The sequence below is a fragment of the Convolutriloba macropyga genome, unplaced genomic scaffold (assembly GCF_964194025.1).
Source record: "Convolutriloba macropyga unplaced genomic scaffold, txConMacr16.3 SCAFFOLD_3782, whole genome shotgun sequence".
NCBI lineage: Eukaryota > Metazoa > Xenacoelomorpha > Acoela > Convolutidae > Convolutriloba > Convolutriloba macropyga.
The window spans coordinates 2,501-17,360 of NW_027449765.1; the positions used below are offsets into that span (position 1 = coordinate 2,501).

At 37.6% G+C, this 14,860-nt stretch overlaps 1 protein-coding gene across 1 annotated transcript; it reads left to right on the plus strand.

Moving 5' to 3' along the window:
* Window positions 1-6,249: 6,249 nt before the first annotated feature.
* LOC142355314 (uncharacterized) lies at window positions 6,250-12,512 on the plus strand (the record flags this gene model as incomplete). Its single annotated transcript, XM_075407518.1, has 4 exons — window positions 6,250-6,416; window positions 9,483-9,586; window positions 10,716-10,859; window positions 12,300-12,512. Coding segments are annotated over 4 exons (628 nt in total), but the record flags the coding sequence as incomplete, so codon positions are not given.
* Between the last annotated feature and the right edge of the window lie 2,348 nt (window positions 12,513-14,860).

A 14,860-nucleotide genomic window follows, 5' to 3' on the forward strand; every position in this document is an offset into this window, starting at 1 on the left:
TTGGAATTGGTATGCATGTAAGTTTGTGTTTGAACTTGCGTGTGTGCGCGTGTGTGTTTCGTTTGTGTAAAAGTTTGTATTTGTGTGGTGTATGAGTGTGTGTGTGTTTGTTTTTGTTTGTGTGTTTACATGTGTGGGTGCTTGTTTTACTTCCATGTGTGTGTGATTGTGGGTTTTTCTGTGTTTGTTTTTGTGCTTCCGTATGTGTGTTAGTGTTTAAGCGTATGCGTGTGTTTGTGTTTTTGTCTCTCTTTCTGTGTTTGTGTTTGTTTTTGGTTGTTTGTTGTGTTTGTGTGTATGTGTTTGAGTGTGTGTTAAGGTGTGTGTATGTGCTTGTGTTAGTCTGTTTGTGTGTTTGTGTGTTTGTATTGGTGCCTGTGTGTGAGTTTGCTTTTGCGTCTCTGTGTTTGTTTGTGTTATTTTTGTGCGCGTGTTCATGCGTGGGTGTGTTTGCCCTTGTGTGTGTGTTCTTGTGTGTGTTTATTGTTGTTAGTGGGTGTTTGTTTTTGTGTTTGGTTATGTGTCTGTGTGCGTTTACGTGTGTGCGAAACTACTAGTTTTGGTGTGTTTGTGTTTGCTTAAGTTTGAATTTGCTTCTTTTCGTGTGTGATGATGATGATGATGATGATGATGATGATGATGATGTGTGTGTGTGTGTGTGTGTGTGTTCGTTTATTTGTTCGTGTCTAAGTTTGTGAGCGTCGTGTGTGTGTGTGTGTGTTTGTACGTGTGTTTGTTGGTGTTGGTGTTTGTGTGTTGTGTTTGAACATGTGAGTTAGTCTTATTGTGAGTGTGTAATTGTGTCTGTGCGTGGATGTATGTGTATGTGCTGGCATGTTCTTGTGTGTGTCTGTGTTTGTATGTATTTGTTTGTACGCGAGTTTTTGATCGAGAGAGAGAGAGAGAGACAACGGCAGTGTGTGTGTTTGTGTGTCTATGTGCATGCGATGAAGTTTGAAAAGTGGTGTACTGAGAAGAATGCGTGGGTGGTAGTATTACCTGCAATAATTGTGGCTACTTTCTTCAAAATTCCAAAGACACTTTTTTGTGTTTGTGTGTTTCTGTGTTTATCTGTGTGTTTGGGTGCGTATTTTTGTTTGCGAGTGTGCTTGTGTACGGTTGTATGTTTGTTTTTGCGTGTGTGTATGTGCATGTGTGTGTCTTTGTGTGTTTGTGGTTGTGTGTGTGTGGGTGTGTGTGTGTGTGGGTGGGTCAGTTTATGTTTGGGTATGTGTGTGTGGGTGTGTGCGTGTGTGGGTGTGTGTGTGGGTATGTGTGTGTGTGTGTGGGCGGGGACTGTGTGTGTGTTTGTGTGTGGGTGTGCGTTTGTGTGCGATTGAGTGTTTTTTGTGTTTCTGTTCGTGCTTAGATGTGTGTTCGTGTGAGTTGTGTTTGTGTGTATCTGTTTTTGTAATTGCGTTTGTGTTTTCGTGTAATCGTGTTTGTTTGTGTTTCTGTTTGTTTGTGGGAGTTTGGGTTTGTATGTGTGTATGTGTTTGTGGATGTATTTTTCGTGTTTTTGAGTTGTTTTTGTGTCTTTGATGGTGTTTGTATGCAAGTGAGTTTGTGTTTGAACTTGCGTGAGTGCTTGTGTGTTTTGGTTTGTGTTTTTTTTCGTATGTATGTGAGTGTGTGTTTGTTTGTTTCTGTTTGTGTGTATACATTTGTGGGTACTTGTTTTTCTTTCATGTGTGCGTGAGTGTGAGTTTGTCTGCGCTTGTTCTTGAGCTTGCGTATGTGTGTTTGTGTGTAGGCGCAAGCGTGTATTTGTGTTTTTGTTTGTTGTGTTTGTGTGTATCTGTTTTGGTGTGTGTTTGCGTGTGTGTATGTGCTTGTGTTAGTCTGTTTCTGTCTTGTGTGTTGTATTTGTGCGTGTGTGTGAGTTTTTGTTTGCGTCTCTTCCTTCATTTGTGTGCATTTTTGTGCGTGTATTCGTGCGTGTATGTGTTTGTCCTTGTGTATTTTCTTAGTTTGTGAGTGTTTTTGTTTGAGTTCATTATTGTTTGTGCGTGTTTGTTTCTGTATTTGGTTGTGTGCGTTTACGCTTGTGCAAAATTACCTGTTTTTGTGTGTTCGTGTACATTTGTGTTCGAATTTGCGCCCGTGCATGAGTGTAAGTGTGTGTCTATGTGTGCGTGTGCGTGTTTGTGTGTGTGTGTGTTAGTGTTGGTGTATGTGTGCTGTTTTTGAACATACGGGTTTGTCTAATTGTGAGTGTGAATGTCTGTCTGTGCATGGATGTATGTATGTTTTTGTGTGTGTGTGTATATGTGTTTGTTTGTGTTAATGTTTACGTGTGTTTTTGAGCGAGAGAGAGAGAAAGAGAGAGAAAAGGAAGGTGTTTGTGTTTGTGTATGTATTTGAATGTGATTAGGTTTAGAAAATGGTGTACGGAGAAGAATGCGTGGATGGTAGTATTACCTGTGATGATTTTGGTTGCTCTCTTCAAATCGCAACGACACTTGACACTGAGCTGGCTTTTTTCAACGATTCTACCGGACTCAACAGATTTTGTCGGCGTTTGCGTGAATGTGTGTGAGTGTTTGTGGTTGCGTGTGTGCTTGTTTTTGTTTGTGTGTAAATGTGAGTGTGTGTGTTTCTTTATTTCTTGTGGGCTTGAGTGTGTATTTAATTGTGTTTCTGTTTGTGTGTGAGCATGTTGACGTGTTTGTTTTTGCGTATATGTGTTTGCGTTTGTGCTTGTGTTTGAGTTTGTGTTTGCTAGTATATATTTTTGTTTTTGTTTTTGTGCGTTCGGATGCGTTTGATTAAGTATTGGTATTTTTGTTTCTGTTTGTGTGTTTGTGCGTCGGCTTGTATGTGTTTGTGTCTATGTGTGTGTTTCTGATCGTTCTTGTTTGTGTGTGTTTTTTATGTGTGTGTGTGGTTTTCAATCTGTGCTTGCGTGTACTTGTGTTGGTATGTGTTTGTGTGTTTGTGTGCGTGAGTGCGTGTGTGTGTTTGCTTGTGCTAGTCTCTCTGTTTGTGCGTGTTTTCGTGCTTGTGTCTGTGTGTTTTTGCGTGTGCTTGAGTTTGAGTTTGCGTGTCTGTATTTCTGTATTTGTTTTTTCTGCGTATTTTTATGCGCGTGTGTGGTTGCGCTGGTGTATGCGAGTGTGTGTGTTCTGTGTGGTTATTTATTTGTGTTTGTATGTTCATTTGTGTGCATTTTTTTGATTTTGCTTCTGGGCGTGTGTATAGGAGTATTTGTGTTTGTTTGTTTGTGCTTGTGTTTGTCTCTGTAACTTTGTTGTGTGTCATGTGTGTGTTGTTTGTAAGAACGTATGTGCGTCTGTGTTAGTGTTTGAGTTAGTGTGCCGTGTGTTTGCGTGTGTGTTTGTGTGTCTGTGTGTGTCCGTGGGGATGTATGTTTGTGTGTATTTATGTTTGTGTGTTTCTATGTATTTGCGTATGAACCTGTGTTTTTGAAATAGAACGAGAGAGTAGTGTGTCTTTGTCTGTGTCTGGATGTACGTATTTTTGTGATGTGTTTGTCTATGTATTCGAGTGTGTATCTGTGATTTTGCGATGAAAAATTTGAAAGAGAGGTTGTGTGTTTGTTTGGTTGTGTGCGTGTGTCCGTATGTCGGTCTGGGTGTGTGGGTGTGGGTGCTTCTTTGTGTGGATATATGTTTCAGTGTATTTCTGTATATGCCGGTCTATGTTTTCGTATGTGTACATATGTTCGTGAGATAGACAGAAAAAGAGCGTGTGTGTGTGTGTGTGCGAGTGTGTGCAAGCCGGTATGTGTGTGTCGGTGTGTGTATGTGCGTGAGGTTGTGTGTGTATGTGTGTGTGTGTGGGTGTGTGTGTGGATGTATGTTTTGGTGTGTTTCTGTATGTGTTTGTCAATCTATTCGTGTGTGTGTATATGTGTTTTTGAGATAGACAGAAAAAGAGTGAGTCTCTGTGTGTGTGGTTGTGTGTGTGCGGTTGTGTGTGTGTGTGTGTGTGTGTGTGTGTGGGTGGGTGTGTTCCTTTGTGTAGAGGTCTGTTTTTGTATTTCTGTATGTGTTTGTCTGTGTTATCGTGTGTGTATGTGTGTTCTTGAGATAGACTGAGAAAGAGATAGACAGAGAAAGAGCGTGTGTGTGTGTGTGTGTGTGTGTGTGTGTGTGTGAGAGTGTATGTGTGTATGCCGGTATGTGTGTGTCGGTGTGTGTATGTGCTTGTGGGTGTGTGTGTGTGTGTGTGTGTATGTACGTATGTGTGTGTGTGTGTGGGTGTGTGTGTGGATGTATTTTTTAGTGTATTTCTGTATGTATTTGTCTTTGTATTCGTGTGTATGTATTTTGAAACAGACAGAGAGAGAGAAAAAGAGTGTGTGTGTCTGTGTTTGGATGTATGTTTTTATGTATTTATGTATGTGTTTGTCTAGGTATTCGTGTGTGTATATGTGTTTTTGAGATAGACAGAGAAAGAGAGGGTGTGTGTGTGTGTGGTTTTGTGTGTGCGGGTGTGTGTGTGTGTGTGTCTGGGTGTGTGGGTGGGTGTGTTTCTTTGTGTAGAGGTCTGTTTCTGTATTTCTGTATGTGTTTGTCTATGTAATCGTGTGTGTATGTGTGTTCTTGAGATAGACTGAGAAAGAGAGGGTGTGTGTCTGAGTGTATGTGTGAGTGCGGGTGTGTGTGTGTGTCGGTGTGTGTATGTGTGTGTGTGTGGTTGTGTTTGTGTGTAGGGATGTGTGTCTATGGTTTGTGTGTGTGTGTGTTTGTGGGTGGATGTATGCGTAGGAGTATGTGTTTGTGACTGTGTGTGTGCGTGGGTTTGTCTGTGTCTGTTGGTGCGTGTGTGGGTTTGTGTGCGGATGTGTGTGTGTGTGTGTGGGTGTGTCTATGTGTATGGGTGTGTGTGTATGTGTGTGTATGTGTGTGTGTGTGTGAGTGTGTATTGGTGTGTGTAGATGTATGTGTGGAAGTGTGTGATAGTGTGTGGGTGTGTGCGTAGGAGTATGTGTGTGTGGCTCAGTGTGTGTGTGTGTGGGTGTGTATGTGGGTCGATTTGTTTGGGTGTGTGTGTGTGTTTGTGTGTGTGCGCGTGTGTGTATCTCAGTGTGGAAGTGTGTGTGTCTGTGGGTGTGGGTGTGTGTGTGTGTGTGTTTGTGGGTGTGTGTATATGTGTGTGTTGAAGTGTGTGTGTGCGTGAGTGCGGGTGTAGGAGTATGTGTGTGTGTGTGTGTGTGTCTGTTGGTGCGTGTGTGGGTTTGTGTGCGGATGTGTGTGTGTGTGTGTGGGTGTGTCTATGTGTATGGGTGTGTGTGTATGTGTGTGTATGTGTGTGTGTGTGTGAGTGTGTATTGGTGTGTGTAGATGTATGTGTGGAAGTGTGTGATAGTGTGTGGGTGTGTGCGTAGGAGTATGTGTGTGTGGCTCAGTGTGTGTGTGTGTGGGTGTGTATGTGGGTCGATTTGTTTGGGTGTGTGTGTGTGTTTGTGTGTGTGCGCGTGTGTGTATCTCAGTGTGGAAGTGTGTGTGTCTGTGGGTGTGGGTGTGTGTGTGTGTGTGTGTTTGTGGGTGTGTGTATATGTGTGTGTTGAAGTGTGTGTGTGCGTGAGTGCGGGTGTAGGAGTATGTGTGTGTGTGTGTGTCTGTGGGTGTGTGTGTGGGTGTGTGTGGGTGGGTGTGTCTATGTGTGTGTGGGTGTGGGTGTGTGTGTATGTGTGTGTGTGTGTGTGTTTGTGGGTGTGTGTATATGTATGTGTTGAAGTGTGTGTGTGCGTGAGTGCGGGTGTAGGAGTATGTTTGAGTGTGTGTGTGTGTCTCTGTGGGTGTGAGTGTGGGTGTGTGTGGGTGGGTGTGTCTATGTGTGTATGGGTGTGTGTGAGTGTGTGTGTGTGTCTGTGGTTGTGTGTGTGAGTGTGTGCGGGTGTGTGTGGGTGTGTGCGCGCATGTGTGTATGTGTATTTGTGTTTGTGTGTGTGTGTGTGGGTGTATGTTTTTGTGTATTTCTGTATGTGTTTGTCTATGTATTCGTGTGTTTATGTGTTTTTGAGATAGACAGAGAAAGAGATGGCGTGTGTGTGTGTGTGTGTGTGTGTGTGTGTGTGTGTTTGTGTGTGTGTGAGTGTATGTGAATGTGTGCTTGTGTGTGTATATATATATATGTGTGTTTGTGTGTGATAGTGTGTGTGTATGTGTGTGTGTGTGTATGTGTGTGTTTGTGTGTGATAGCGTGTGTGTTTGTGTGTGTTTGTGTGTGATAGTGTGTGTGTGTGTGTGTGTTTTTGTGTGTGTATGTACATGTGTTTAGGTACAAAGAGTGGTGTACAGAGAAGAATGCGTGGGCGGTAGTAGTACCTGTGATCATTGTGGTTGCGCTCTTCAACATCCCAAAGACACTTGACAGTGAGGTGACTTTCTTCAACGACTGTGTTGCACTCAACAGAAGATACAACCTCTTTCTCTCCTGCCTCGGAGGTCAGTCACTTATTCATCTCAACACTATCACAACAATATATGCAAACATTTCGCTCCATGCTCACAAATCTCAAATTTCAACAGCAAGCAGTAACGAAATGTCTATTATATCCTCATTGTGCGATTATGCCATTATCTTTTTAGGCGCGCGAGACCACTAGAATGAAATTTAAAAAGGTGAAACAGGTGAGAAGAATCTGATTTCACCTTGTCTCAAAATTAAAAGGACATACCTTCTTGTAAAATGCTAATACTTGTATAAGTCAATGATTGAATTTCGCTTGAATTTTGCTGTAAATTGGTTGATACTAATTAAACGTGTAGAATATTTATTTTTCTCGTACCGCTCTCCTAATCTAAACTGACTGTTTTGCTTAAGTAAGAAGAAAACAAAACGATGTGACACTATAAAATAAAATTTAGTGCAGTAGCTTTTATGCTCAATGAAATTTACTATAAATATTTTTCAAGCCTTTGCAAAAATTCAGAAACGTCAATGCAACAGCCAACTTCAATTGTTTGAGTAGCTGGAACCAATTCGAAAACTTTTTGTTAATTATGTTGTATTTATACTCTTTCCAGAAATAATTAAGCATAAAGTAAAATTTTTATTCTCTGCGACGGCGCTCTTCGTCATAAAAAATCACACGATCAACATCTGGTCAGTCAGCCAAACAGAAGGATATATGTGTTTTCTTCATTTAAGGATAGTTTTATTATTTCAACATTTTCAAAAAGTATAATGTCTTAAACGCTACTTTTGATTTTTAGTTTTAAACTACTAGTTTCATTTCAGGGTGAAAAAAAGGAAAAGTTTAAAAAATTGATAGAAATCTTGAAAAACAATGGGAAAATCTGTTTTGAAAGTCGACTGTATTAAGTTTTTTTTGCCTTTCTTTAATATTATTTTAGAATATTTCAAACTTTATTTTTTAGAATCAGAGATATTTGGTAAGACTGGAAATAACTTTGTTTTTGTTTAATTACTCATTTAATAAACAACTCAGAGGACATCTAAATGAAGAGCAATTAATTGAAGAACAATTAATTGAGAAAGATGCGAAGTATAAACCCTTCTCTCAGGGTGGTTTCATCAATTAGTTGCTAGATTTAACAGAAAATTTTTACATAGTTCAGTAAATTTAGCCTTTTAATGTTAACCCAGGTTGAAGTTCCAGGCCGATAGTCCATTTCTGCAGACCGTCCCAGAGAATACATGTCTATGTCCAGCCTATGTCCAGAACTTCGTGCGTTCAAAAATATTTGCGCGTTCTTCATGCCTTCAAGAGACACTGTGTCCAGAATTTGTGCGTCCAAAGTAACATATGGCCAGACTTTCGTGCGTTCAAAAACATCTATGTCCAGACTTTTGTGCGGTCAAAAAATTTTGTGCGTTCTTTGTGCGTTCAATAGTGTGTATGTCCAGACTTTCGAGCGTTTATGTTCAGACCTATGGCCAGTTTTATTCATGTAAAATGTACATATTGTTTTTATGATGGTTTCATTTTCATTATAGATATCTTAGGTTAATGATTGTGATAAAATGGTACATTTTAAAATGAAAAAAGGTGCTCGATGAAAATACTGGTTGAAAGGGGTGCCAGTCACTCAGATATTGAAGCTTGATTTTATTTTGCAATTGTAGCATTGGTCTATAATTCTAGCTGTGAAACTGCCCACAAACAAAGCAAAATGTTGGATGCGACTTTTCCTGCGTTTGATGTATTGCAACTTAAGAACTCAGGTGAGTCGAGGTTTTCTTTGTTGAAACTTTGCATTTGAGTGAGCGCTCTAGTAAGAGTGTTTAGTCAATCATCAACTCATCGGTTTTTGGCATTTTTTTCCATCAAAAAACTTTCGCGCACTCCAGGGTCACTATGTTTAGAATTTCGTTCGTTCAAATTTACCTATGTCCAGTCTATCGTGCGTTCAAAGTTGCCTGTGTCCAGATTATCGTAAGCTAATTCGTGTTTCCAGACCGTGTAATTTTGATTGCACGACACCGCACCTGTGCGTTCATTTCGGTCTGGACAAATCGGCTTTTCGTCTAGGACCTCAGCCTGGGAAAAGCATATGTAAAACATTGTTTTGCAGAAAATGAAACAAAAAGAAAAACAACTTTTTACAAACATTTTGCATTAATTCAAACATAATTTTAGAAAATATGCCTTTCAGCTATTTATCAATCTATTATGATAGAAATTTGATTAATTTGAGAACACGTGGACTATTAGTAACAAAGAGATTCGGAAGACATTTTATGCGCAAGAAAGAGACAAAATTGATTTCTTCTCTGCTCTATCTTGTGCTTGCCTCTTGGTTTTTAATTGAAGTAGAAATGTGGGTTATCATTTTGATTTCAAAGTTGATGCATTTCACGGGTACTGTGTTTCCTCTAATAATGGGAAAATTTTCAGTCAGAGTGAACAATCCTTGAACTTTTTTCTGTTTCTACTGAAACCGATCATACCTAACAAATTTTAGAATACTTAAAAGTAAAAAGCAAATTCAACAAAATTTTTTGATTATTTCTCTAATCTTCGATGATTTTTGTCTTTAAAAATCTTCAAACTTATCGCTCAGTTTCTTTGAATTCGCAAACTAGCAATTAACACCTTCCCAACACTATCGTTTGTTTTATTGTCCAAGCTTTATTTGCGAATTGTTGTGCTCGCCTCTATTAACTATAAATTCTTTCAATGTTTTACTAAGCTAGACTCTGTTCCAGCAATTTAAGCTTTCATGATTCAACATTATCATTGAACTTATCACTTTTTCCCAAAAACAGATTAATATTGCGAAATAAATGACAATGTATATGGTTTACAACTAGTAAAATTACATCAAATATTGATGATTGGATAAAAGTTTTGCAAATTTTACCCTTTAGAAAATCGTATTCAAAATTTTTCCATTGAATTAAGTTGGTTCAAATTGTTTACGTATCATGATTGCTTCGCATCTTCAAACTAAAAATTTTCTACCAAATTTAAGACGTATATTGAAACATACTGTGCTTCTTGCGAGCATTCTTGTTTTGATATACTAGAAACTATTTGTTGTTAGGGACTGCAGTTGGCTTAACAGTGATTGCGACTGCAGTCCTACTGGTGACGTTGAGACGCAACCGACAGTCCAATTCTCAACAAGACGCACAAGCTCAGAAAGCGGTGAGCACAATTGTAAAAGAATATAGAACAATCCTTATATGATTAATCCGTGTCGTTTTATCATTTGAATGGGTGAAAGTCAATTCAATTCAATTCAATTAAATCTATATTTTGCTCAGTTGATCAATGCCTCAATTCATTATCTGAAGTTTATGAAAATTATGCAAGAAATGAGCTAAAGTGCTCTCAATTTCTTTTATTTGTTCCCAAATACCTCGCATTAATATCTGGTTGAATTAGCAGAAAGAAGTTGAATTTATATTAAAAAAACTTCATTAATAAAAGTCTCATTATATATTTATACATATATATATATATATATATATATATATATATATATATATATATATATATATATGCATTAAATATGACTGCAATTTATCTAACTCATGATTTTTTCACAATTGACCATGCAATATTTTAAGAACACGGATAGTTTTCCCAACGTTGTTGGACTTCTGCGTGGTTCCTGGGGTTATTTAAAGGAAGTATTTTATTAATTTGTATACTACCTCTTGATTCTCTCTTAACTTGTCGATAATTGAAATGTTTAGCGAAAAATTTCTTCATGTTTATAAGGTGAAATTTAAGTATTTTAGACGAGAATTAGCTCGTTCTTAATTGTACGTTTTCACTTTTTTACAGAACCTCACCGTGGCTTTATGTTCAACTGCAGTGAATTAAAGATGATTGATTGATTTTTCTAACTCATGTTTTTATCACATAATTGATCATGCAAACCTTCCCTTTCCTGTTAAAGTTTTCAGTTTTTATAGAGCCTTGCCGTGAAAACTATGCCACTTTGCCTAAACCAGCAGCCTTGAAAAATGTTGCGAGATAACCAGGGTGTATGTAGTAAAATTATTTGAAAAAGAAACAGACGTCTCTTAAACGCTTAAAAACGATCACTTCCTATGTCGAAAAAACGATCAAAACCGTTAAAGACGAACAAAAAGGCATAAGGGCTTTGACCGTTTTTCCCTAAAAAATACCAATCAAAAACTATCATTTCTTACGATTTTTTGGGCAAAATTTCAACAGGGGACCGATTCACGACCATTCCGAAAATTGTAACCAAGATAAAAATTCTGGAACATTCTTAGTCGTAGGTTGAATTGCTCATTTGCAGGCAACGATTGCTCTCACTTGCAGCTCTCTCGTCTTCATCACATTCGGCACAGTCCAGTACTCGTACATATTCCTCGGTTTCTACACAATGGAGAGCAGGGGCTCAGTTGTCCAGGGTATCCATTATCTCACCATCGGACAACTGGCAGGCGCCGCTGGCATCTCAATCCGGGGTCCTTTCCTCCTACTCATGAAACCCATGCGAGACTCATTCAAACGCGGGCTCGGCTTCAAATGATCGGGCAACACAATCAACAATTCCGGATTAAACTTTTCCTAATTTTATCCTGATTCCGAGAATATTAAACCATCCGTTCTTTTTCCTTGAAATAAATCTCATTGAAATTCTGACATCTCATCGAAGAGCATAATGTTTAAATAACGTTATTTAGGGCCTTTTTTGGAAGGAACATGAAAATCTTGCCGACCTTTACGTTGTATGTTTACCTTATTCGAGATATGGGATGACAAAAACTAAACAGTCGAGAGGAAGTCTCTCCACGATTGAAGACAGAGTCTAGGAAAGAGTCATAGGACAAAGTCTCCGGGCAAGGTCGTTGTGCTAACCTTACATATTTAAGCGTTCAAAACTCAACTCTTATTACATTGATCTTACAAAATCAGAGCTTATTTTAGCGTTGACCTTACCTAAAAACTCTAGGTGTTGATTCACATAATTGGCGCTTCTTTCAGCGAGGCCAATTAATCCAAAATTTTTCTTAAGAATGAAATAAATTCTTCATTAATAAATATCTCCATATATAAATATATATATATATATATATATATATATATATATATATATATATATATGCATTGAATATGACTGCAATTTATCTAACTCATGATTTTTTCACAATTGACCATGCAATATTTTAAGAACCCGGATAATTTGCCCAACGTTGTTGGACTTCTGCGTGGTTCCTGGGGTTATTTAAATGAAGTATTTTATTAAATTGTATACTACCTCTTGATTCTCTCTTAACTTGTCGATAATTGAAATGTTTAGCGAAAAATTTCTTCAGGTTTATAAGGTGAAATTTAAGTATTTTAGACGAGAATTAGCTCGTTCTTAGCTGTACGTTTTCACTTTTTTACAGAACCTCACCGTGGCTTTATGTTCAACTGCAGTGAATTAAAGATGACTGATTGATTTATCTAACTCATGTTTTTATCACATAATTGATCATGCAAACCTTCCCTTTCCTGTTAAAGTTTTCAGTTTTTATAGAGCCTTGCCGTGAAAACTATGCCACTTTGCCTAAACCAGCAGCCTTGAAAAATGTTGCGAGATAACCAGGGTGTATGTAGTAAAATTATTTGAAAAAGAAACAGACGTCTCTTAAACGCTTAAAAACGATCACTTCCTATGTCGAAAAAACGATCAAAACCGTTCTAGACGAACAAAAAGGAATAAGGGCTTTGACCGTTTTTCCGTAAAAAATACCAATCAAAAACTATCATTTCTTACGATTTTTTTGGGCAAAAATTCAACAGAGGACCGATTCACAACCATTCCGAAAATCATAACCAAGACACGAATTCTGGAACATTTTTAGTCGTAGCTTGAATTGCTCATTTTCAGGCAACGATTGCTCTCACTTGCAGCTCTCTCGTCTTCATCACATTCGGCACAGTCCAGTACTCGTACATATTCCTCGGTTTCTACACAATGGAGAGCAGGGGCTCAGTTGTCCAGGGTATCCATTATCTCACCATCGGACAACTGACAGGGGCAGCTGGCATCTCAATCAGAGGTCCTTTCCTCCTACTCATGAAACCCATGCGAGACTCATAAACCCATGCGAGGTAAATTACGTTGTGTATTTACCTTATTCGAGATATGGGATGACAAAAACTAAACAGTCGAGAGGAAGTCTCTTCACGATTGAAGACAGAGTCTAGGAAAGAGTCATAGGACAAAGTCTCCGGGCAAGGTCGTTGTGCTAACCTTTCATATTTAAGCGTTCAAAACTCAACTCTTATTACATTGATCTTACAAAATCAGAGCTTATTTTAATGTTGACCTTACCTAAAAACTGTAGGTGTTGATTCACATAATTGGCGCTTCTTTCAGCGAGGCCAATTAATCCAAAATTTTTCTTAAGAATGAAATAAATTCTTCATTAATAAAAATCTCCATATATATAAATATATATATATATATTTATATATATATATATATATATAAATATATATATATATATATATATATATATATATATATATGCATTAAATATGACTGCAATTTATCTAACTCATGATTTTTTCACAATTGACCATGCAATATTTTAAGAACCCGGATAATTTGCCCAACGTTGTTGGACTTCTGCGTGGTTCCTGGGGTTATTTAAATGAAGTATTTTATTAAATTGTATACTACCTCTTGATTCTCTCTTAACTTGTCGATAATTGAAATGTTTAGCGAAAAATTTTTTCAGGTTTATAAGGTGAAATTTAAGTATTTTAGACGAGAATTAGCTCGTTCTTAACTGTACGTTTTCACTTTTTTACAGAACCTCACCGTGGCTTTATGTTCAACTGCAGTGAATTAAAGATGACTTATTGATTTATCTAACTCATGTTTTAATCACATAATTGATCATGCAACCTTCCCTTTCCTGTTAAAGTTTTCAATTTTTATAGAGCCTTGCAGTGAAAACTATGCCACTTTGCCTAAACCAGCAGCCTTGAAAAATTTTGCGAGATAACCAGGTTGTATGTAGTAAAATTATTAAAAAAAGAAACGGGCGTCTCTTAAACTCTTAAAAACGATCACTTCCTATGTCGAAAAAACGATCAAAGCCGTTCTAGACGAACAAAAAGGCATAAGGGCTTTGACCGTTTTTCCGTAAAAAATAACAATCAAAAACTATCATTTCTTACGATTTTTTTGGGCAAAAATTCAACAGAGGACCGATTCACAACCATTCCGAAAATCATAACCAAGGCACGAATTCTGGAACATTTTTAGTCGTAGCTTGAATTGCTCATTTTCAGGCAACGATTGCTCTCACTTGCAGCTCTCTCGTCTTCATCATATTCGGCACAGTCCAGTACTCGTACATATTCCTCGGTTTCTACACAATGGAGAGCAGGGGCTCAGTTGTCCAGGGTATCCATTATCTCACCATCGGACAACTGGCAGGGGCAGCTGGCATCTCAATCAGAGGTCCTTTCCTCCTACTCATGAAACCCATGCGAGACTCATAAACTCATGCGAGGTAAATTACGTTGTGTATTTACCTTATTCGAGATATGGGATGACAAAAACTAAACAGTCGAGAGGAAGTCTCTTCACGATTGAAGACAGAGTCTAGGAAAGAGTCATAGGACAAAGTCTCCGGGCAAGGTCGTTGTGCTAACCTTTCATATTTAAGCGTTCAAAACTCAACTCTTATTACATTGATCTTACAAAATCAGAGCTTATTTTAATGTTGACCTTACCTAAAAACTGTAGGTGTTGATTCACATAATTGGCGCTTCTTTCAGCGAGGCCAATTAATCCAAAATTTTTCTTAAGAATGGGGAAATATATTTTCTTAAGTCGAATTTTCAATTTTTGTTTACGCAACGTTGAGAAAAATAGAAATATCAATTTCGGGATAAAGGGGAGATAAAGATTATATGAACTTTGATAATTGTTATGAAAATTTTAGGAAATTATTTTAATAAAAATTTGTTTGACTATAAAATTTTGCTCAAACTCAAAAGGAACTTCAAATTTCAGAAATTCCAAAGACAAAAAAACTGACAGACAAATTTTCTGTCAATCATAATTTCTCACCCTCTGTATGTTTTAGTTGTAGTTCAAAATGTTTCCAATATAATAAAACTGAAATCTTAGGAATTGAAAACATTTGAACAACAGGAATTTCTTCTTAAAATTTAAATTCTTCGTTCTTCCTTGAGCTCTAATATAAACATTTAAAACATAACAGCACTTTGCAGTTCCTTTTTTATTTTTTCACTTTTAAGATCCGAAAGACTTACTGTTATCCTGCTGAACTGCAAAAACAATGTCGAAAAGTTTTCTAGAGAACGAGGAAAAAAACAAAGTTCTTTTGACGTCTTTCTTTTGTCTTTTTGCATATTTTTCCTGGTGCTTCAAGTGGCTTTCGAATTCAATTTCTCCAATGATTTTTG